A 21452-nucleotide genomic window follows, 5' to 3' on the forward strand; every position below is an offset into this window, starting at 1 on the left:
AAGAGGAGAGAGGTTGATGTGAAAGAAGGGGTCGGGAGAGGTGAAGAACAAGGGGAAATGGGAGAGCTTACTGCCAAGAAATGAGGGAGGAGGGAAATGTGCCTATCACCCACGTGACGTGGAGTGGGCCAGGGAGAGGTGGCAATACGGCGATGTCCTAGTCCCCGCCGCGGCCGCCGCCCCCGCTGCAGCTGGCGCATCTGGAGCAGCTTGAGGCCGTGGGGCTCGGGCGGCTGCAGCCGCGAAGCTGTCAGCAGGTGGAGAGGAGGGGCCGAGCGAGCCCGGGAGTGGAGGCGCCCCGAGCCGCGATTGCGGGCGCTGCCACAGCTTCCGAGCCGCCCAAGGGGAAGCAGCACAATGGAGCCAGAGCCCGCCCGGGACTTAGGACTGGGCGACTCCTCCTTGCACAGATACCTGGATGGGGATTTCTGGAGGCTGAAGAACGAGCTGCGCAGGCTCTTGGCCGGTTGTCCCCTCTTCTGGCAGAGGTACCTCTCTCCCTACCCGTGCACGCCCATGAGGCTACGCCTGATGCTCACTCCCCTCTCTCCCCCCGAGCAGCCCACCCCAAGCTGGGCTGTCTCGTTTCTCGCCTCGTTGTTCCGTGCCCTGCTTTGGGAGCGCTGCAGCCTTGCTCCTCCCCACCGGAGCCAAAGCTGCTCCCCAGTTCCTCTCAATGGCAGCAGCTGTTGCCCCCCGTCAGCCTTCCCCAGCCTCAGGGACAGCTGCCTCCCAGCAGCCGCAGTACCTGCTGTTGAACTGCCAGCAGGTATCTGTGGCCCCCTCTTTCCCAGCTGAACAGCAGCTAGAACTCCCACTTTCCCCGAACTGGAGGTTGGAAATTGGCGGAGGAAGGAGTGTGTGAAAGCTCTGGGGCCTTTTCTTCTCCCCTCCCTTGTTTTGTCTACTAAGCTCACAGTAGCCAGGGGGATTCGCAAAGCCCTCCTTTTTCTGTGTTTCTGATCTTGGCTCGGGGTGGAACCAGACCAGCTCTCCGTCTGGAATGTGTGCTTGATTACTGCCGGGAGCGAGGTTCAGCCACACTCTAGGGAAGTTGGGGATTTGGGTTATGTGTCAGGGAAGGAATTTTTGTTTTTTACAGAGGGAGGAACTTTCTCTGAAGATATTGAACAATGGCCCAGGCTCTTTTGGGGGTGAGATGGGTTTGATGAGGTGAATAGGATGCTGAGGAAAGGATTAGATCATCTCTCCAAGTCCCTGTGACAGTAAAGGTTGGATGGCTGGATGTGCCGGCTTCATTATTCCTGGTTTTAGACGGGTGGGATTCTCCCTTAACTCCTTTCCCTTTCCCCTCTATAATGAATGTAACTTACCTGCTAAGTTGAGAGGAGGACTTAGCCTCCCACTGATTGCCCAAGTCCTCAATTGCTCACTTACGAAAGCATTTTAAAACGCGGTCATTGTTGGAGAGGGTCAAAGAATGAAAGTAGGTTGGACCTGAGAGGTGTAGGCGAAGAACTCGGGACGACAGCCTTATGATAGGCTCGAGTGGGAAGGGCACTGGTCCTGCCCCAGGGACTGAGCTTGCATATGGGATGTGCTGAGTAAAGGGTAGACTGAGGCCAAATAAGCAATATTGATGAGGCTCTACAACGCATTCCGTTTCTGTGGTGGAGTTAAGCTCACAGGGCTCTAGTAGCTTATGGGCAGGCAATAGGCAAAGAAGGAAAATTGATGTGGCCTGATATGATTGGCGCAGGGCTGGAAAAGTGTCTGCACCCAGATTGTCTTCTAAGTTCCCATTCTCTTCAAATATTGATAATTAGAATCCCCCCTTCTGTTGATTCCTTATTTGAAGAAAGCTCCACTTGATTACAGCTACCTGAAAGACTGATCTCATTAACCTGTTATTACCTATTGTCATGAACTCCTTTATACAGAGTGATATCGCTTTGAGAATGGGGCAGCAGGCAGTGAATTTTGGTTTGGGGAAGGGTGCTGCTGGTGGTGGAGTGGTGGGCTGTGTTTGGGGTGAGCTCTGGCTTTGGTGGAGTGGGAGTAGCACAGTGCTCCGAAGACTTCCATTCACTTTGATTCAGCCTCTTTACTCCTATCCCTATGCTTCTGCTCCAAGCTGAGCCAGAGAGGAATTCACTCTAATAGCAGTGAAGGGTACTTAGGGGAAGTGGGAGGGGAAGTGTAGGATGAAGCCAAGCCATTCCAGATTCCTCCATCCTCCACTACAGCTCCTCTCCACCATCCTCTTTTTTCCCTCCTCAAACCCTGTAGTGATTTTTTGGGGGGGGGTGAGGCAATAGGAGTTAAGTGACTTGCCCAGGGTCACACAGCTGGTAAGTGTCAAGTGTCTGAGGTCGGATTTGAACTTGGGTCCTACTAACTCCAAGGCCCGAGCTCTATCCATTGTGCCATTTAGCTGCCCCTCCTATGATAATATTTAACCTGATTTCTCTCCTCCATTCTTTCGGCCTCTTCCTTGGCCTTTAACAATTCAGACTCTATGCTTTCTTCTTTTTTAATAACTACACCTGAGGTGAGAGTTTTGAACCCCATGTGAGAAAACAGGGAGAGTAGAGAGTTTACCTCACCTGAGGTTGGAAGGATGGGTGGTAGGTACTTTTCACAGTAAAGGAGGGATTCCTAAACAGTCTGTTGATTATTTAGGAAGTAGTTATACAGGCAATGCCTCTTCTTTCTCCCCACTCCCTCCCCATTTGGCCCAGATTCTTCTAGAATTGGGGCAGGGTTTTAAAATATAAAAGGATCATTTCCATATGATATTTAATAAATTGTCACAATTTTGGCTTGTGAATTTTGACCCAAGTGGAGATTTACTCCAGGAAAATCTCCAACCCTACTTAGGCATTTGCTCCTCTCATTTCCCATTAAGATTCTTATCAATTTCCCTCTTTCATAGGACTCCCAAGGAAACACAGTCATGTTATAGTTTACACTGACTACATGAAATAAAAAGATTATAAAAGACATTATTGAGATTCCCCAAGACCCTGGCACTGCTCAGATATAAGGGTCCACCATCCCTGTGTCTAGCAACAGCAGCAATCATGCCCCATTGATGGCTCAGCTCACATGTTTACTCTCTAAAGGAACACAGGGTCCCAGGAGCCCTTGGCAGAAGACAGGACTAGTCCAAGTCCCTCCCCCTCCTCTCCAATAGAGATTGACTCATTGCCCTGCCTGTAGCTTGTAATAATTTCATCAAAGGAGTTTTGTCCCACTTGCCAGTTTTGTCCCACTTAAGGACTGCAAACCTTAAACTAAAGTAGAATCCTGAGGCTGAATAGTACCATCCATCCATAGTGTCACAGATTTAGGGCTAAAGAGAACCTTAGAGGTTATCTAATTCAACCCACTCATTTTATAGATAAGGAAACTGAGGCCCAAAGAGTTTAACATCCCCAAGGTCAATGAATGGTAAATGGCAGACCCAGGATTTGAACCTGGGTCCTCTGATTCCAAATACAGCACTTATAACCCCTTTACTTTTACAGATGTAGAAATGTAGGTCCAAGGAGGTGAATAAAGGGCCTTACCCCAAATCATACTGCTAGTGAATGCCAGTACTGGAACATGAACCCAAGTGCTGTGATTCCAAATTCAGGGCTCTTTCCACTTTACTCCTCTTACCCTGTGAGGGCTGACTATGGAAGGTTCTTACAGAGGGCCAGCCTGTGTTGGGCCGTGTGCTGGATCAAATGACTGGCTCCCATAACACACTTTCAGTTAGCAAATAACAATCAGAATTTCTATTTTGAAAACAGCAAAAGAAATAGATCGTATCTCTAGATATTTTAATTTGCCAATATAGCCTCCTTCCTATAAGATGAGAATCCAAATCAGTGGTTTCCTGAGAATGTTACAGCCTATTGCTGCTGGGAAGAAATGATTTTCCATTTTACTCATCAACATTATAGGATGATGCATATATGCAAATACAGGAAGGGGCTGTGATTTGGTTAGCTTGGTGAGCTCCAGGTGCTGGGGCTGTCTCAGCCCTGGCAGATCTTAGTAAATAAGTCCTAGGGAGTTGCCAGAGGCACAGAAAGGTTAAGTGATATGCTTTCGCTGGGCCATTAACTCTTCTTAGAGGCAGAATTTGAACTCAAGTCTTGGTAAACCCAACACTTGATTAAGTCAGGCTGACTCTCATATATACATATTTCTCAACAGAATGGAAAAGTTCTAGATGAATTAGGAGATGAAGATCTCCTTAATACATGGAACAGTTAACTGAGGTTTTTGTTTCCGTTACATTCAGTGAAATTTTGAAGTTTGAAAATCATGCCCTGGTGATAGATGATTACATAAGGAAAAGTTCTGGGCACTAAAAAAATCACCTTTCTGGTTTTGCCTTTCTTGTTTTTACCTGCCAGAATCTTGAGGCAGCTTTTCTCAGGTCATTAAATGCAAAGGGAAAAAAATCTGTAGGAGGAAACTCTGAGTGGGCAAAACCTAAAGACACTAAACTTGGTAAATGAGAATTATGTACAAGGTGAAAGAAGTGTTAGGCACCTCTTTCCATCAGCTACTGTCAAATGTAATCAATCACTTTAGTCATATTTTGTATAGGTACCACCATTACAAATCCTTGTCCTTCCCCCCTACTTATTTTAATTACATATTTCCCCTCTCCAATTTTTTTAAAGACAAAGACCAGCTGGAACTAAATCTATAGAATCTAGGCTGTGTTTGTGCAGACATGGTTAAGGACAGAAAATGGTGAGCATTTTCACATAAAGGGGTACAATCCCCTTTTCTATCCCTATCCCTTGAATTCTACAAAAGAAACTCCGTTCTTTTATCTTGGGCATAAGTTTCCAAACTTTCAAAAGGAAAATAATCTTCAGATTCCTTTTCCCTGGATGACCTTCTGACTGTTTTTTAATGTCAAAACATTTCACAGACTAACCATGTGGTAGGAGTTGCATTATTATTAATAGCCTTTGAGATAGTGTTGTTATTCAGTCATTTTAGTCCTGTCCAACTCTTCATGACCCCATTTGGGGTTTTCTTGGCTAAGATACTGGAGTGGTTTGCCATTTCCTTCTCCAGCTCATTTTACAGATGAGGAAACTGAGGCAAACAGGGTTCAGTGACTTTCCCAGGGTCACACAGCTCAAAATTGTCCACGGCCAGAGTGGAACTCAAGAACATGAGTCTTCCTGACTTCAGGCCTAGAGCTCTATCTGCTGACAGTACACGACTAGATAAGGACCCATTTTCAGTAACTCTGAGGCAATCTGTTGCTCAGAGGTTGGGACTTAGAACTTTAGTTCTTTGTCATCCCCATTAAGGCACCAGTTGCTTATACTTGAGTTGAGCTTCTTTTTTTGCTGAATCGGTTGTTATAGAAGGCAGGAGGTAACTGGGCACTAAGGAAGGTGGCATCTTATGAAGTTGTGTAATGTTAGTCTTGAAAGGGATCTTGAGGACCTGGTCCACCTCTCTATTAAACACTAGATAAAATGGAGTCCTAGTGTAGTAATTTGGCCTCCGTGAAGCCAGCCCTAATCTCAGTGGCGTCTTCCTCTGAACAGTCAGCATTTTTGTGTAATATGTTACACTGATAGTTATACAACACAATTACCCTCTTATTTATCTTTGTGTCACCCACATAGGCTTTAGAGCTGGCAGGTCTTAGGTCACCCAGCCCAATCCCCTCATTTTACAGAAAAGAAACGAAGGGCTGAAGTTAGAAAGCATTTTCCTGAGGTCACAGAGTAAGCTGCTGAGCCCAATTGGACTTTCAGTCAGGAAGACCTGACTTGAAGGGGGTTTGGGTTCGAATTTGCCTCAAATACTTAGTAACAGTGTGACATTAAGCAAGTCACTTAACCTCTCTTGACCTCAACTTTCTCATCTGTAAAATGAGGGATGCAAAGATCCTTTGCATCTCTAAATCTGTGACTCCAAGTCTGGTCTTTTCTCTGCCATATACATTATGTTTCCTTAAAGCCTTGTACACAGTGAATATCTAATAACTATTTGAATAGAGACCACAAAATTTTGCCTAGGGCAGGGAGGGAGGATGGCTTTGCAGCACAGGTGCTTACCAGGGCTGCAGGGGAAGTGTCTATAGATGCTGCAAGGAGGACAGTGGGATATGGTGATGGGAAAAGAAGTGTGCACATCTTTATGGGAAAATTGTGTAGAGCCAATGGGCCCACTGGACTGTGAATTAGGACTGGTTTGTTTGTTTGGTTTTTGGACTGTTTTTTAACCTTCCTTTGTATCCCCAGCATTTGGTACAATATTTGACATATAGTAGGTACTCCATAAATGCGCCATCTCCGCTATCACCATCACTGCCAGCAAGTCGGACCAATCGTCCGTGAAGGGAAATTGTCTATGATTTGGATTCAGTCAAAGAGCCTCACTTGAGGACCTAGAGGGCCACATATGACTTCGAGGAAGGTTCTCCACCCCTCCTCCAGGTCTTCAGCTGTGGAAGAAGCCATTATCAAGGAAGCAAGAGAAGAGGGCCACCATTCTTATTACCATCAACCCTTGACCAAGTATCAATGTCTGTCAGGTAAGGCCAAGATCCCTGGGAATAAGAATGCTCTTCAGACTACTGGCTTCTGCAGCTATACTTCTTCACCAAGGAAGCAATTCTTACGGAGATAAAGAATCAGCTATGTATTAGTATGTGCTGTACAAAGGAAACCTCCTGTGTGTGTTAAATACCAGAATGTGACTCTTTGAGAGCAGGAACTGTCTTCCTTTTCTATTTATATTTCCAGTGCTTTGCACATACATAGTAAGCATTTAATAAATGCCCTTTTAGTCATTATTTCAAAGTGGCTGCAAAATTATATCCTTACTGAGGTTTCTGTTGTTCTGCGGGAGTGGTTTTCACTCATAATATTTCTTTTGTAATGACATAAGCTTTTATTCTTAATTTGTGGAGTTAGGATATCCTAAAGGAGTTCTTAACCTGGTTTCCATGAGTTTGTTTTATGAAAATGAATATTTTGATGACTATTTCTGTATAACTGGTTTCGTTTGTGCTCCTGTGTCTTTTATTTTATGCCTTTAAAATCATTATTCTGAGGAGGGGCCCATAGGACTTACCAGAATGCCAAAGGGAATCACAACACAGAAAAGGCAAAGAATCCCTTTCCTAGAGGCTAAGGCAGGGGTGGGGAACCTGCAGCCTCCAGGCCACATGTGGCCCTCTAGGTCTTCAAGTGTGGCCCTTGCAGTCAAAGGGCATTGACTTGAGGACCCAGAGGGCCGCCTGCGGCCTGGAGGCTGCAGGTTGCCCATTCCTGGGCTAAGGGAAACTATTTTCTCCCTTTATAAATACATATATAAACTGAAAGGGAGCCTTGCTTTTGCTGTTTTCTTCTCTCTGCAAAGAGGGGAGGGAGGCAGCAAAGAAAGTGTCAAAAAGCTACTCCTTGCCAAAAGGTCAAACTTTTATCCCATCATCTCTGATTCCTGCTGAGGCTCGGGCAAGTCCAGTCAGCTGGGGCTTATGTACTAGAGATGAAATAATTTAGGATGGAAGTGAACTGATATAATCAACGTGAAAAAATAAATAGCTTTGTAAGGGCAAAATGGATCACCCTACTCAAGCCTTTATCAAAACACTTGTCAGCTGATGTCTTCTTTGGTAATAAGGTAAGGAGGTTACCAGCCAAATGATTATTTAACCAAGGTGCTTTTATCTTTGTGAATGCCTTATAATCTGTTGTCTTTAAGTCCCTGACCTTAAGGAAATCAAGGTCCCCAACTCCATACCTGCAATGGTTTGTAAATGACAAAGGAAATAGGCAGGAAAAAAAATCACGGAACTTCTCTGCTGAGTGTTCATTATTAACTTTTATGCCTCATTTCTCTGAGGTTTCTGAGCAACTTATCCATCAGAGAAGGTAGTATCTTGTCCTGTTTTGCTTATCCCAAAATAAGTTGTTTTATCAGGGTCAAATCAAACGCTTCTTAGTTTGGGGACTTTAAGAAATTTTGTTTTTTTTCATTGCAGTTGGCATTAGAAAATCAGTAAGCTGTTTAATAAAACCAAATAGTATCTCAAATTTGATATTATAATCAAATTGAAAATTGAATCTATTGTATGTGTCACTTTGTCAAGGATTTGATTGACATGATTTCATTTTTCTGATAATATTGTCTTATACTCACACAGGTCACAACCTAACTATCAATAAGGCCTATGAGCTTATCAAGTACAACTTCATCATTTTACAGATAGGGAAACTGAGGCCCAGTGGGGTTAAATGGCAGATCTAGAGGTTGAACCTAGGTCCTCTAACTCCAAATCCAACAATCGTTCCATTAAATCACAGTGCCTATAGCAATCTATGTTCCCAGCAACTTTTCCTTAGAGCATACTTACATATATGGGGAGAAGGGGAGAAAAGAAGGAAGAGAAAAGATAGTCAGAGATTCTCCTGACTTCTTGCTTTTTCTTTTTATTGCTCCAAAGCTTATAACCTGGGTCATGTAGTCCTTAGGGAAAACTTTAGATGGTCCCTGGTTATGCTATCTTTTCCCATCTCGGTTGAACAAGAGAGAAAAGCTAAAATCTTTCAGTCTTCTCTCTAATGGGATGGAAATGTGAAATGTCCTATGGCTACAGCCAGAGAGCTGAGCTTTTAAAATAGTTTCTTTGTCATGCCAGCTAAAATGGTGGAGGGTTGTTTGTTTTATTTTTAATCTACACAGAAAGAAACGAGCCGTGCGAATGGCTTTTTAAATGCTGTAGCTCTGGAGCATCACTACTTGGTTTTAGACCTTGAGAAAATTATAGGGTTGCTTTGTGCTATGTACATCCTATGAGTTTATTTAAAGGGCTTTGTCAGCCTTTTCGACCATTTCCCATAGTTGAAAGAATATTATAAACTAAAGAATGCTTTGCCTTCCCATCCTCCTGTTGGTTGGAATCTTGCTGTTTGCACTTGAACTTGGTTAGCCAAATGGAACATTTTGGCTGCTTCCTGCAGGCCACATGCGGGTGCTGATTTCCTTAACCATGAGCTATTCTAGTTCTATATCCTTGCCCCCCACAAAAGAGCACCTACCTCCAGGGTTACTCAGAAGGTTCAAATGAGATAATAGTTGTCAAGCACTTAACACAGTTCTTGGCACATAGGTGATTAATAAATGTTTGTTTCCTTCTTACTCAGCTGCTGCAGAGGAAAAAGCCCAAGGCTTGAAGTCAAGACCTGACTTGAAAGCCGAGTTTGATTTTTACTGTCTGTGTAACCACAGAGAGAGTCAGGCTTCTGAACCTCAGTTTCCTCATCTGTAGAATGAGGGTGGATGGTAGAAAAGTTCTTTGTGAGAGGCAGCTCAGTACAGCACTGTTTTTGTCTTTTGTCTTTGTATTCCCTTACAGTGTCTCTGTACTCAGAAGGTGCTTAATAGAGGCATGTTGAGTTGAATTAACCTGAAATCAGGAAAACCGGGTTCAAATCCTGGCTCTGACACTTATTACTGTATGACCTTAGGGGAACGACTTAACCTTTCTGAATCTCAGCTTCTTCATCTATAAAATGGGGACAAGAGCTAATGAGCATAACGAATATTTATATAGCACCTACTGTGTGCCACACATTTAGCACCTACTATGCGCCAAACGCTTTACAATTATTGTCCCATTTGATCCTCACAACAGCTCTTGGAGGTAGATGCTGTTATTACAAGGTTAAGTGACTTGCCTACAGTCGCACAGTTAGAAGGTATCTGAGGCTGGATTTGAACTCAAGGCTTCATGGCTCCAGGCCCAGTGCTCTGTCCATTTCTACAACCTATCTCACTGGGCAAGCAAGCAGTCAGTCGCCTTCTTCCTCCGTTGCATAAGATGTGCCTCCGACTATGCTCTCCCTTAGGCCTGGAATTCTCTACCTCCTCATCTCTGTCTCCTGGCTTCCTTAGAGTTCCAACTATAATCCCACTGTCTAAAAGAAGATTTTCTTGATCCTATGTTATTGCTCATGCTTCCTTGTGTGATGTTCTCTAATTTATCCTGTTTATACATGGACCTCCTTGAGTACGGGGACTTTCCTTTTCAGTGAGAGAGGATTACAGGAGAAAGGCACAGGAGAGGAGATTAGGACTCAAACTGAACAAAGAGAAACAGTCTATGAAAGCGATTTTGGGGGCAGCTAGGTGGTATAGTGGATAGAGCTCGGGCCCTATAGAATAGCAGCCTGGAGTCAGGTGGACCCAAGTTCAAAGGCAACATCAGATACTTACTAGCTGTGTGACTCTAGGCAAATCAGTTAGTCCTGATTGCCTCCAAACAAGAAAGAAAGAAAGAAAGAGATTTTGATGGGGCTAGATTTGGGAAGACAGCCAGATGTTGAATTTAGGAGAGAAGAAACTTAGGCGAACTAAGAATGCGCCCTGATCAAACCCCAACTGGACTGTGCTCAGGTTGCAAGGAAAACGTTTTGTGAGTCATAAAGCACTATAGAAATGTCAGCCGCTGCTGTTCATCCTGTGTTCCACCCTTGCCAGGGTTCTAGGGCAGTCAAGCAGCAGAGAATGGACATAGGTCTTTAGGAGACTCTTTCTGAGTGAGTGCTCCTAAACTGCCTTCAGTTTTTACACTAAGCCTAATGACTGGTGATTTTTTTTTTTAATAGGAAGATTTTCCTCTGTTTTAAGAACATGGCTATCCTTCACTTTAGGGAACAGAAGTATTAAAGGAAAGAGAGTAATCCATTCTAAGTTCCTTGAGGACAGGAACCCTGTTTCTAAATATACCTCTAAACATATTTCTTCACATTTGGCAATATGTTGAACTGAAACATAATACTCCATCTGGTTATTCACCCTACTGTCATTTACTCTTGGCTGTTGGGTTCCCTAAAGGACACCTTAGTACTCTAAAGGTTCTAGGGGTAAGTATGTGAGGCTATATTTATGCTGTAACCCCTGAGCCCTAATCAGAATGCCTCCCATTAACAATCAGCCAGTAGAGTTAAATAGCTCTCGTCAAAGGCATTTACTCAAATATCATAATAACAATAGTATTGATAAAACATTTTCCCTTCCTCCTCACCCCAAAATACCCCTCATCCTAGGACAAAATAGACATAGCATCCAGAGGAAGGCTTAAACTTAGAGTACAAGGATAGTGATGCACACAGCTGGCAAAGGAATAACACAGCCCCTGGCACTTTCTGGCTTGGAAGTCCTTCTTTGATTCTGTAGTTGGCATTCTTTTGTGGTGCAAGTGGTTGCTGTACTCTTTAAAATGATATCCTCCCTCAGGTAACTATCTTTCTGTTTATACCTACCTTTGATGTGTCTCTCTGTTTCTAATGTGGATATTTCCTTTCATGTGCATCACTGTCTACTTGGTATATGTTGAGCTGCCTCCTTGCAGTTCTCTAGATCTTTTGAAACTCGTAAGGCCATGTGAAAACTTCTACCTCCGGGTACTCAAACATATACGGGGATGTAAACATGGAAGAGGAAGCCCAAACCTAGTCTCAAGCTATATGGCCATATGTATATGGCCATATAGAGGCTAGGTGAAATAGTGGGGCTAGATGTCATCCTATCTAACTCTCAGAAGGCTTCTCAAAGCAGTCTTCACTTTTCAAAGCCAAAAGGAAGATAAAGAGGTAGAGGGCCAGGTCACCCCTTGTTAAGTATTCATTGAGTTGCAGCTCAGAAGATAATTGGGAATCTCTCTTCATCATCTGTCAATTGTAAGCCTCTGATTTGTCAGCTCTTCTGGCTCAGCAGGCAGGTAGGGGACTCTTTGTCATCACACAATACAAACCCCTCAGTTATGCATGGTGAGAGGTACACATCCTCAAGCTTTCAGGGCATTGATTGGAAGTAGATGAAGAATAACCGTGCATGCTTCGTTGGAACCAACAAGAAGAGGACAAATCCAAGTATGTTCTACAAACTTACTAGAGAAATGTGGTGGTTGAATAAATTTGTGTATGAAAAATACCATCTTCCTCTTGAATTACATTAAAACTTAAAAGAAATGTGTTCTTTTGGAATCGGTTCTCTGATAGATTGAATTTAAACATCTGAGGAGGTTGTCAGCCTTATGACATCAAGACATTGTGACTCTGTGCCAAATGGAACTTGAAGTGTCTACTTGTAGTTTTTCATATATTTTCTGTTTTTAGAAGCACTTTTCCTGACTCTGGGGTCTTCCTATTACTCCCTGTACTGCTCAACTTAATGTCATATGACTTTTTCCCATACCTGGAAATTCCCTGTCTCTGGAAGCATAGAGCTTCCAGAATTTTCCCAACTTATTTTTTTCCACCTGTATGCTTATGGTATCCAGTAGGACTCTGAGGTATAATATTATGCTTCATTCAGTCAACTAACATTTATTAATTATCTGTTATGTGCCAAGCACTAGGGATAGAAAGGCACAAAACCATTCTTTTATGTGAGGATTAGAAAGGTCTTAGTTTGAGGCCTTGGATTTCCATAAAATTATTTTTTCCCTTCCTTCATCATGTCTACAAATTCTCTATATTGAGTTGATAAAGAGAATATGATAACTGTACTTGGGATTTACTACTCCAGATTATAGAATAGCCAAGTGGAAAAAAAATAACAAACAAACCCTTGGTACTGGGTAACTATGGGGAAATCTTGGATCCTTTTTTAACATGAGAATTGCTTTTGCTCAGAATACCTAAATGAGAGAAAGAGAAAACATTAAACTCAAAATCTGATTTTCAGTTTCAGTGAGAGGATTACAGGAGAAAGGCAGAGGAGACTAGGACTTGTTTAAATTGAACAAGGAGAAACAATCTATGAAAGTGGTTTTGAGGGTAGCTAGGTAGTGTAGTGGATAGAGTATTAGCTCTGGAATCAGGAGGACTTGAGTTCAAATGCTGCCTCAGATACTTACTAGCCATGTGACCTTAGGCAAGTCAGTTAGTCCTGATTGCCTCCAAAAAAAAAAAAGAAAGAAAGAAAGATAGAAAGAAATAAAGTGATTTTGAGGGGGGCTAGACCTGGGAAGATAGCCAGATGTTGAATCTCAGAGAGAAGAAATTTGGGCTAAGAATGAGTTGAATGAAAACTCAAAACAAAGGGATCAAGAGTGAGGATCTGAAGGGAAGGGCTCAAGAAGAATCATAAGGTCTTGTATTTAGAGCAGGAAGAAACGAGGCCATCTAGTCCAATTTCCTTATTTTATAAGTGAAGGTGAGATTTCACATAAGAAGGACTTCATTTCTCACAGCTACTGAGTGGCAGGGGTGGCATTTAAACCAGGGCTGAGATCTCAACTTGTTCTTCCAGCTCCAAATCTGAAGAAACAGAGAAGATAGTTGCTAACTACCTAAAACAAGTTGTTAGTGAAACAATTTCAATCAGTTGAAACAAAATAAGAGGCGGTTGAGAAAGGAGAAAGGAAGTAGGATATGGCAAGTAAGTTGTTGAGATAAAAGAAAGGAAGCATGGTATAGCCCTCAAGTTTTCAAGGGCGATAAAGATCTTAAAGAGGTGCTTAGGAGTTGTGTAAACATTTGAAAGAAGTTTGAAAATTTAAAAAAAGGTTAAGGCTGAGAATCTTGGTCAGGATGGAGAGTGGGATGAATTTTCACCTCCCTGCTTTTGAGTGTTCAATTTTTATATTTCTATCTTAGCCAAGTAATTATGTTTCAATTGTAGGCCATGCTCCTTCCTAGAATAGAAGGTAAAGGGACTCAAAAACATCCCTTCACGATGCAATTTTTTTTGGGAAATGAAATGTTTCTTTAAAAAAAAAATGGAAGTAGGGCATTAGTGGAGGGGGGAAAATAAAATGGCAGAGCAGAAACTTGACCCTTGTCAGGAAGTTGGAAAGTGGAATGTCATACAGATGAAGAAGAAGGGAAGGCAAAGGACAACTGTACACTAGAAAATTAAAGAAAAAAAGTGATTTGATGCTTTTCCTAAAAAGAAGGGCAGTGGTTGCTTTGAGGAGGAAACGGCTTTTTGTTTTGTTTTTGTCTGCTGAGGAATGATGAGGAGAACTACAAAAGCTATTAGGTGGGAAATTATCTAATAAGGGCCAGAGGGAGAAAAGAAGAGTCCTAATGGTTGGTGATTCCCTGATCAGAGGTACCAAGGCAATTATTTATTAACATGATAACAATGGAGAAGTCTGTTGTCTTCCCAAAACATGGATCTGAGACATAACAGAACTTCCCAAGACTTGACAGGTGTCTTGGATACAAATACCTAAGGAACTTAAAAAGTCTTGCCAAGAATTACAGGATTTTGATTAAGAAATGGAAGACCATGGTGGTACAGATTGTGTTTTCCTCACTCTTACTCATTGAAGGCAAGGGATGTAGAAGAGAAATATGTGTTTGGGAAATAAAAGCTGGCTAAGAAGATGATGTCCAACAATAGGATTTGAATATCTGGACCATGGCTTACATTCTGGGAATGACAGTGGAACAAATGACATAAGCAAGAATCAGAAACAATCCATTCTTCAGTTAGTGGTTACCTGATTTGTTTCTAGTTCTATATTCCCACAAAGTGCTACTATGAACATTTTGGTATATATGAGACCTTTATACCTTTGCCCCCCCCAATATATATTCATATCTAACCGTGGGATCTCTAGGTCAAAGGAGATGTATATTTTAGTTCATTTCTTAGCATAATTTCAAGCTACTTTCAGAATGACTAGATCAATTCACAGAAACTTAAGCAGTATATTAGTGTACCTGCCTTCCTATAGCCCCTTCAACATTGACTTATTTTTTGTTGTCTTTACCAATTTGCTTTATCTTGTTTTTATTTTTTCTTATTATGAAGAATTGCTTTAATTTGCATTTCCCTTGTTATGAATGATATGGAGCAATATTTCATATAGTTAGTTAAGAGTTTGCAATTCTTTTGATAATTACCTGTTCATATCTTTAACCACTTATCTATGGTAAATGGCTCTTGGTCTTAAATAATTGAGTTAATTCCCTTTATTTTTGGATATCAGACTCTTACAAAAGATATTTTAGGCAAAGTTTTGTGGAATTTATTGCCCAACATGTGGTCTCTCTTCTTATCCTAACTGCACTCATTTTATTTGTTCAGAAGCTTTCCAATTTCATATAATTCAATTTGTCATTTTTATTCTTTGTGATCTCCTTTTTCTTTTTTTGATTAAGCTTTCTCCCTCTAGTCATAATTGCAAAAGATGCCTCCTGAGATCAATTTCCCTTCAATATTTTAAAAGGTGACATTTTATATTTAATTCAAATATCCATTTGGAACTTAACTGTGGTATGTGACATAGGAATAGAGTTTGCAAACTGGGAATTTGACTTCAAAAGCCTGGGAAAATTCTAGAATAGATCATTTAAGAGACCATCTAGAATTTGAAGCAATGATTACAAGCAGCCCACATATTTTATCAAAAATAAATCGTACCAGGGCAGTTAGGTGGCACAGTAGAACTCGTTGAATGGTAGGCTTCAAGAATGAAGAATTTAGTAGTTCAGTGTCAGCTTGGCAGGAGATCTCCAGTGGACAACCTCCCAGGATCTATACTTGGACCTGTGCTATTCAGCATTGTCATCATTGACTAGGATAAAGATATGACATATCAGATTTTCAGATGGCACAAAGTCAGAAGGGATGGCTAATCCTCTGAATGATGGTCAGTATTCCAAAAGATCTTGACAGGTTCCACACTCTTGAGAGCATTAGGCTGAGTCTAATAAGAAAAAATTCAAGAGAAAGATGTAAACTTTCTCACTTGGGTTAAAAAAAATTTACAAGTACAGGATGGGGAGGCCTGGTTAGACAGGAGTTTACCTGAAAAAAAGATCTGGGGCTTTTAGTAGACCATAGGCCAATAGAGTCACAAGTGTGTTCTAACAGCCAAAGAAGCTAATGGGATCTTTGGCTGCATTAAAAGAGGGGCAGCTTTTAGGAATGAGGAGGTGAAAATGCCTCTGTACTTTGTCCCGGGCAGAACTCCTCTGGATCACTTTGGAGAGTTATTGGAGCCAAAGTTTAAGGACATTGATAAACTAGAGAATGGCTAGTTGAGGTCAGGTAGAATGGTGAAGAGCCTTGCTTCTCTGTTACATGAAGATTGAAAGAACTGGTGATGTTTATATTGGAAAAAAGAATGAGAACATTTTATTAATAGCTGTGTTGAAGTTTTCAAGAGCTTTTAAGTGGAAGAGGGATTAGTCTTGTGTTTGGCCCTAGAGGGAAAAACAAGAGTAATGGGTGATCATTGCAAAGAGACGTATTTAAGCTTGACATCAGGAAATGTTTGCTAACTAGTAGAGCTATCTCTCCGCATGTGAAATAGGTTGCCTTGTTAGGTACTTGATTTCTCTTCCTTGGAGGTCTTCATGAAGAGGATGTATGATCATTTTTCTTTTTCTGATAGAAGAGATTCCTTTTTGGGTATGAATTAGGGTGCTTTAGATTCCTTCTAAATTTAAAATTCTTTGACTCTGTCATTAGGCTAAATTTTTAATTGTACTTAATATTTTGAATAGCACATTGCTATGAGAAAAAAAATCCACCTTTTTCACCATTCTTGAGTTGCAGGTTTTTTATAAAACATTTGAAACTATCCCTTGTTTTTCCTCAAAATATCTTATTCCCACAAATTTCCCCTCTCAGCAACAAGACTTCTCAGGAAGTGCTCAAATTATTGTATTAAGTTTCCCAGAAATGGGAGATTACAGAGGCTACCTTCAGTCCCCAGATCGTGGAATTAAGATTAGACAGTAACTTATCGATTCACTTAAAACAAATTAGAAAATAAATGTGAGATAAGCTTGTAAGAAAGATAGAAATTTGATGGTGTGATAGATGGGGCCTTTGAAAAATGGATAGCAATAGGAACATGTCACATGATAGCAGAATTGACTATCCATTTCACAGACACTTAAAACTTAAGTGGCTTTGTCAGATTACTAGTAGTTAAGACTGGCCTCTCGTCTTGAAGTCCGGCATTCTTTTCAAAGTCCTAGCAAGGAATTTTTGTGCTTGGAATAAGGAGGAGGATGGGACAGACCAGAGGCTGGTGGTGGGTGAGGTTATAGGGGAGAGTAAGCAGGCCCTAGGTGAAAGATGCTGTTGTCCAGAGTGGAAGGCAGGTTCAGAGGAAGTCATATGCTCTCTAGTTGGAGGTAGGGGAGGAAAAGAAGCACTCCTTGGTGCTATTTGGTGGTATTTGCACCTTTTAAATTTTGGCAGGTGGTTATAGAGCCCTGGTTGTCTCACCTAAATATGGCTCTGGCTCCTTCAACCACATTTCACTGCCTCCTTACGGTTCATGAAACACCTTTAATTAACTATTTCATTTGACTCTCACAATTCCATGAGACAGGTAATACAACTGTTTTCCTCTTTTTATAAATGAAAGAAGATGAATAACTTGCTCATTAAGTGGTAGATTTAAGATAGGAACCTAGGTCTTCTTACTCCAAAATTAGGGTTCTTTTTACAGTACCATACTGAAAGACTTTTTGTTGGGAGATCGCTTTGGAGTTTCAGTACTCATGATCCATACTTCTAGCTATAAACATCTGACATCTATATTGCTTTATCCTGCTTTTCAAATGATTTAGGAAAAGAAACAAAGAATTATGAGTGTTGTCCACTGAGTCATGAGTTCTATATTCAGTTTTGGAATTGTGTGTCAACATTTCAGCATTCTCCCTGTACTTCTCTATAAAACTGAATACTAAGACAGCTTATTAACAAAATTTAGAAGGCTAATTGTGAGTGGAAGTTTCTTGGTTGTTTAAAAAGTTCTGCATTTTCCTTCATGGAATAGAGCTTTGGATTTGAAGTCGGAGGACTTGGGTTCATATCCTGGCTTCAGCATTTATTCCCTGGTTTTTTTGTTCATCCTTCCTTTCTGAAGAGGACCAATGATATCACAGGTGATGTCTTGACTTTCCGTGAATTCAGTTTAAATGAGGCAGAATTGCATATTAGCCTCACTTTCTGTTCCTGAGTCATTAGAGTCCAGGAGCAAGACAAAAGTCAAGAAGAGAGGCAGGTGGGTGGAGCAGTGGATAGAGCATCGGCCCTGAAGTCAAGAGGACCGGAGTTCAAATTTGACCTTAGACCAAACACTTGCCACTTACTAGCTGTGTGACCCTGGGCAAGTCACTTAACCCCAGTTGCCTAAAAAAGGGGATAAAAAAGTCAAGAAGACTAGAGTTGACCTGGGATACAGTGGATGACCTTGGTGTCTTTGATGTCTGATCAAGCTCTAAGCACTCCACAACACCTACTTCAGCTGCCTTTATTGCCTTTGGAACAAATTGTTCTCATCTGCCCATTCTATTAGGGAAAGTCTTCATGTGGTTAGGGTAGACATCCCCTAACTCACAGAAAGGTTTGAGACCTATTACCCTCAACCTGGTTTAGCCCATCTGCAGAGACAGTTTGATTCCTGGTATGACCTTGGGCAAGTCATTTTAAGTCTTTAGGCTTGTTTTCTCATTTGTGTGATGGGGGTTGGGTGTTGGGCTAGATGATCTCTGAGGTTCCTTCTAGCTCTAAACCTATTCTCCTATTACCTCTAAGGTTCTTCCTAATAGAAAAAATTATCTCACTTTAATCTTTGAATCATCCTTCTCTTTGCTTTTATTCGCAATGATGTTTTTTTTTCCTGCTTCATTAGTGAATGTATCAAGTACCAAAGTTATCTAGTGTTTGTATGACTTTCCAAGGAAGGAATTCAAGGTCATTTAAAGTTTTTTTTTTAATGGAAATTCATAGCTGTTTTCCTATTTCATTTCATTTTAACAAGTATTTGGTTGAAGTCAATATGATGCTGCCAGAGTTTGTTAGATATCCCCAGAGAATCTCCACAGATTGCTGCCTGTCGCTATATAGTCAGCTGCAAAGCCCTTCTTCTCCAGGATGGCAGAGCATACCCTCCATCCCTTGTTTACTAGCCAGTCCCTGGGCCATCACCAGTCATCTTGACTTACATCTTGGCACTGGACTTTGATGATTCTAAAGGAGAGAGTGAGGCTGAGGACTTTTGCACAGCCTTGTCTCACTTAAAATCCAATTCACTCGAAAGTCAAGACTTTATGCTTGTGATGTCATTGATCCTCTTTGAGAATACAGGATAAATGACAACATTACCAGCCAGCCTAGGTTGTAGCACTTTCGAGCACTTCCCTACTCTTTTCTCGTCGTCACCCCAGGTCCAATCAGTTGCCAAGTTTTATCAATTCCTCCAACTCCACAACATCTCACATTTATCCTCTTTTCTCCAGTCACATGGCTACTACTGCCATATTTAAGGGCCTCATCACTGACCTAGGCTGTTGCAATAATCTCCCTGTTTCTAACCCATCTTCCCCCTTTCCAACCCATCTTCCATGAAACTGCAAAAATCACCTTCCTAAGGCATAGGTTGGACCGCATGAGGTCTGAAAATGCCACTTACGTATTTGAAAATCTTCAGCGACTCCCTCTTCCCTCTAGGATAAAGTACAAATTCTTCAGCCTGGCATTTAAGCCCATCCACAATGTTCCTCCATCCAAACTTTCCAGGGTTGTTTCAAATGATTTTCCTTCACAGACTTTGTTCTAGCCAAATTAGAATACTTTTTATTCCCCAAATTCAAAACTTCATCTCCTACTCTCAGACATTCACACAAGCCGTCCTCTGAACCTAGAATGTATCTGCTCTTCATCTTGGCTACTTACAATCCTTTTCTTCCTTCAAGCCTCAATTCAAGTGCCATCTCTTACAAGAAATCCTCCTTATTATCACCACCCCCACGGCATCATTTGTTATCTCTTTCTGTGGCTTTCTTCTTTCTCTCTCTCTCTCTGTCTCTCTCTCTTTCTCTCTCTCTCTGTCTCTCTCTCTCTTCTCTCTCTCTCTGTCTCTCTCTCTCTCTCTCTCTCTCTCTCTCTCTCTCTCTCTCTCTCTCAAAAGAAGAGATAGTTATGTTTTTGTTTTTGTTTTTGTGTATCCCCAGAGCCTTGTACAGAGTAGACACTTTTAAAGATTTGTTGAATTAATGAATCCACCTACATCAAGGGAGAGAAGCAAGAGTTTCTTATACTTTATTATATTTTATGCCCGCTACTCGGGGCAGCTAGGTAGTGCAGTGGGTTGAATGCCAGGCCTGGATTCATAAGAATAAATAAGAATAAGAAGTAAATAAGGGATGGAGGGTATAATAAGTATAAGAAGAGAAGCAAGAGAGAATGGAGTAAGCAACCCCTGTTCTAAGATCAATAGTTGTACCATCTTCATCCTGTTATACGAATATAACTGTATTGAATCCCCAAACATTCCCATTGTGCCTGACAAGTGATCATTCAATCTTTACTTAAAGACTTCCATTGAAGGAGAACTCACTACCTCCTGAGACAGCCCATGTTCCACTGGGGACAGCTGTAATCCTTAGAAAGTTTTTACTGACAAGCCTAAATTTGCCCAAAGCTTCTGTAATTGCTCCCAATTCTGCCCTTTGGGACTAAGCAGAAAAAAATTATTCGTTTTTCCATATGATAACCCTTCAAATACTGCTTTCTCCTTGTTTTTAGGCTGAATATTCCCAGTTTTTTTGGGTCAATATGCTGTGATCTTCAGGTTCCTCAATATCCTGTTTGTCTTCCTCTGGACATTATCCAGATTATCAATGTCCTTCCTAAAATCTAGATGAGATAGGGAGACCCAATCTCTCTCTCTCTCTCTCTCTCTCTCTCTCTCTCTCTCTCTCTCTCTCTCTCTCACACACACACACACACACACACACACACACACACACACACACATACACACACACACACACACACACACACACACACACACTCACTGAAAAAGAAGTGTTAATTTGAGACTTGAAGGAAGCCAGGAATTCTAAGAGGTGAAAAAGAGGTAGAAGAACAAAGTCATGGAAGGAGGAAATGGAGGGCCTTTTACAAGGATCAGCAAGTAGACCAGTAGGACTAGATTGTGGAGTGTGTGTTGTTTGTTCAGTCACCTTTCATTCATGTCCGGCTCTTTGTGACTGTATTTGGGGTTTTCTTGGCAAAGATGCTGGAGTGGTTTGCCATTTCCTTCTCCAGCTTATTTTGTAGATGAATAACTGAGACAAACAGGATTAAATGATTTGCCCAAGGTCACATAACTAGCGTCTGAGGTTGGATTTGAACTTGGGTACCACCTCAGGGCCAAGACATGAAGAACTTTAAATGGCCAACAAAGGCCTTTATATTAGATCTTGGAAGTAATAGGAAACCACTGGGTTTTTAAAATATGTGATGGGGATGGGGTGGGGAAAGGGATGAAGGGAGCACAGTCAGACCTTTATGCTTTAGGAAAATCACTTTGTCAGCTCTGTGGAGGATGGATTGGAGTAGGGAGAGACTTGAGTCAAGGAAAGCATTTAGAATATTGGTCCAGGTCCGATAGTCCAGGTGAGAGGTGACCAGGGCCTGAAGCAGGGTGGAGGCTTTGTGAGTGGAGAGAAGGGAAC

At 41.6% G+C, this 21452-nt stretch overlaps 1 protein-coding gene across 3 annotated transcripts in view; it reads left to right on the forward strand.

Annotated features, from left to right (window-relative positions):
• The window catches only part of ACOXL (acyl-CoA oxidase like), a 539860-nt gene that overhangs the window by 10544 nt on the left and 507864 nt on the right, over positions 1 to 21452 (forward strand). Inside the window, exon 1 of one of the 3 annotated variants that reach the window (XM_020987606.2) lies at positions 148 to 488. The exons of 1 other annotated variant lie outside the window; for it this stretch is intronic. In XM_020987606.2, the coding sequence (XP_020843265.1) occupies positions 358 to 488 (131 nt within the window). In that variant the 5' untranslated portion in view covers positions 148 to 357. Of the gene's footprint in view, positions 1 to 147; positions 489 to 21452 lie in introns of those variants that run through there. One more of the 3 variants, XM_020987628.2, reaches the window with a different exon arrangement.

The sequence above is a fragment of the Phascolarctos cinereus genome, unplaced genomic scaffold, assembly GCF_003287225.1.
Source record: "Phascolarctos cinereus isolate Bilbo 61053 unplaced genomic scaffold, phaCin_HiC Scaffold_2;HRSCAF=192, whole genome shotgun sequence".
Lineage (NCBI taxonomy): Eukaryota > Metazoa > Chordata > Mammalia > Diprotodontia > Phascolarctidae > Phascolarctos > Phascolarctos cinereus.